We start from the raw sequence: 2,775 nt of genomic DNA, 5'->3' as shown, positions 1-2,775 counted from the left end.
TTACTTTCGTAATTTCTGGAGCCGGTCGCCCGCCCCCACGAGCAGAGTCCGCTTGCCACCAGAGGCCAGTTCACCCGCGGCAATGGATATGGGGCGGTCTGCCAGGTAGGCGCCGTGCTTCTGCATGGTGTCGATCGCCGCCTGCGGGGTGCGTCATGTGTGAGTAGCGCCGCAGTCTCCATCTCATTAGCGGCCACCTGAGACACACCTGATACCGCCCTACGACACAGACGATGCGCGTACCCTGCTTGAGTGAGAACACGGGTCCGTACGTTTCTATCAGCTGTGCGAATTTGAACGGAAGACTGGCGCAGAAGGTATTAGATGGACTGAATGAAAGAACGATGCACGTCATGGGCAACCTACCGACCCCCTGGGGAGAACCATCGCGTATTGGGCCCCGGTGGGAGTGAAAGCAACAATCGCCTGGATTTGCCATTCACCCATGACCTCAGTAGAGTTAAGACCACGAGTCATCCTAGTGCTATCCCGACAGCCTGCAGAACGGAGAGCAAGTCGGTGGGTTGCTGCCACATCATGAGAAGTGAAAGTAGGGTGGTTGGAACGAGAAACTCACTGCACTGTCACTTATTAGAGTGTCGCCTATGAGGGTGTCGCACGAAACATGTACTATCAGTGAGCGCCGTGCAGATGCCCCATGACTGCGGCAGAATAACACGCAGAGCGCCGTCGGAGGTCGGCTTCCAAGGGGGCCGAGATCCTCGGAGTGTAGTGAGCGCTTGAGCAGTCATTTGGCTTCGCCGATTCCCCTGCCAGGAAGGTTGGGGTTAGATGCATGAGCAGGCGGTGGCAGAACACATTCAGCTCAAGTTTATTGGGCTTCCTACAGATGCATACAACGTACGTAAACGTACAATGAACTGCGCCATCAGTATTGATGGTAATGGTGCGAACAAAGTGTTTGTTTATATGACCTTGCACGCACGTTCCAGCCTGAGAACAGTGAAAAATAAGCAACATTGGACAAGTCTAGTGTCTCATCCCGCGCAAAGCATGCTCGCGCACTTCGGCGGTGTGCTCATGGCGACGAAGCTCATCTTCCAGAGCGCTAGTACATTATGAACAAAAATATTGGGAACTCCCTTGACATTCCAATAAATTTCCCATGACAGTCATTTGCCTACTCAGGCTACAGACGATTGTAGCAATGCTCTGCAAAAATGCGGATCATCCGCTCTGGGTCATCCCATTGAAGCTACGCAAATGTGAGCCAATTTTATTGATAAAACTTCATTGAGCAGGGGAAACTCACAAAGTGGTTTGCATTTTTCAATCTCTGGAAAGTGGTCTTTCGCTTTCTCTTACCCGGCTCGGCCGCCTCTTCAATAAAGTCTTGAGTCACTTTGGCTCCCCACATACCAGACCACGTACCCTCCTCACAGAAGAGGAATACGATGTCGACATTGGGCAGGACCGCATCCGCGTCAAGATATGTGCAGCGCGTATGCCTACGGCGGATCGCCTCGTCTGTGGTCATAATCAAACCGCCGGAGCGAACATGAAGTTCGACGGTTCGCTCGTAATCTTCCGGGGACAGCGTGCGGAGCGTCGGCGTGCGCGGAGTGGTGGTGAAGTACTTGCGCATCGACTCGACCGTAATGGGAGTCCCATCTGGCGGCGGAGTGTTATATTCAGACACCCAGTCGACGAATTCATCTGCCTTCCGTTCAGGCGGAACTGTAGGGTCGACGAAAGGCCAAGTGAAACCCAGATCGGGTACTACGCCATATATGTGAGACGGCGGGTCTGCGGGAAAGAGTTGAGCATTTGGCCGCCTGTCCGTAGGAGCTCTGATGCGCACCATGATATAAGAGCCTAAACATGTAAGGGGCCAGCGTAGCCATCAGGTCGTCCCCCATTGTCTGAGGATCTCCCAGGATGGACGTAGTTCCGACGCCGCACACAGACCATGAGACTAGCATTAGCCCACCTTCTTTCTTGTCCTGTTGTTGTATCTGAGGCGCGTACCCGATGATTCGACAATGCGCTGATGCGCTTCGTAGTCCCGTGCTCCCTGACATGACGCGCTCCGCATCATGGTTTCTTTATTTAGATGTGACACGCCCAGAGCACTTTACGCTGGCGCCCGTTTGACACCCCAACTCATTTGTACCTAGTCTCGCCTTTGTAAGGACATTCATTGGTTATGATTAGATTAGGAAATACTATAGCTATAAAAGAACACGGTGTAATATTTCGACAATTTATTGTACATTATTCGTGAATCCCCCGCCTGCGCAAAGATTCCTACAACATGTCCCCCTCGCCCGTGATAGCAGGGATGCGCAATGTCTGACAGACGTATCCGAGAAACCTGGCGATCTCCTGTCCCCATCTGCGCACCGCAAACGCTTGGACTTCAACATTGGGACTCGTCATGTGCGCCAGTTCCTCTCGTCGATCCACGGTAGTCACGGTTGTTCATGGTGATGATGCGTAGACCGTATTTGGAGGCATACGGCAGCACGCGATCAAAAATACCTACAGTATATTGCGCGTCAGAGGTTGTTCGTTGAATTTAGGGATGGGAATGCCAGAGTTTATCAGTAGGCCGTGCGTGATAACGATAGTAGGGTAAGTCGAGGAGCCATCCGGCACACCAGTATCCTCGTAGTAGATAGCGGTTCCATTGTCGTCGATCTGTGCGAGAGGCATAGTTGGTAAGCTATGTGGGAGGCTCGTTACGTTCCTCCATGCTCTTAAATCCTACACAAAACCGAGCGAACCACCTACCGTCTGGAGTACGTAACAAAA

At 52.4% G+C, this 2,775-nt stretch overlaps 2 protein-coding genes across 2 annotated transcripts; both read right to left on the bottom strand.

Annotated features, from left to right (window-relative positions):
* PHACADRAFT_197543 (uncharacterized protein) lies at nucleotides 1-477 on the bottom strand (the record flags this gene model as incomplete). The annotated part of the gene is made up of 3 exons (XM_007397753.1): nucleotides 1-141; nucleotides 209-305; nucleotides 371-477. The coding sequence occupies 3 exons, from the start codon at nucleotides 475-477 to the stop codon at nucleotides 1-3; spliced, it is 345 nt and encodes a 114-aa protein (XP_007397815.1).
* A 673-nt stretch (nucleotides 478-1,150) lies between these two features.
* On the bottom strand, nucleotides 1,151-2,676 carry PHACADRAFT_197542 (uncharacterized protein; the record flags this gene model as incomplete). Its single annotated transcript, XM_007397752.1, has 5 exons — nucleotides 1,151-1,216; nucleotides 1,274-1,341; nucleotides 1,393-1,767; nucleotides 1,823-1,836; nucleotides 2,507-2,676. The coding sequence occupies 5 exons, from the start codon at nucleotides 2,674-2,676 to the stop codon at nucleotides 1,151-1,153; spliced, it is 693 nt and encodes a 230-aa protein (XP_007397814.1).
* Between the last annotated feature and the right edge of the window lie 99 nt (nucleotides 2,677-2,775).

This window comes from Phanerochaete carnosa (genome assembly GCF_000300595.1).
Source record: "Phanerochaete carnosa HHB-10118-sp unplaced genomic scaffold PHACAscaffold_7, whole genome shotgun sequence".
In the NCBI taxonomy this organism is placed as follows: Eukaryota; Fungi; Basidiomycota; class Agaricomycetes; order Polyporales; family Phanerochaetaceae; genus Phanerochaete; species Phanerochaete carnosa.
This window is presented reverse-complemented; position numbering and strand designations above follow the sequence as displayed.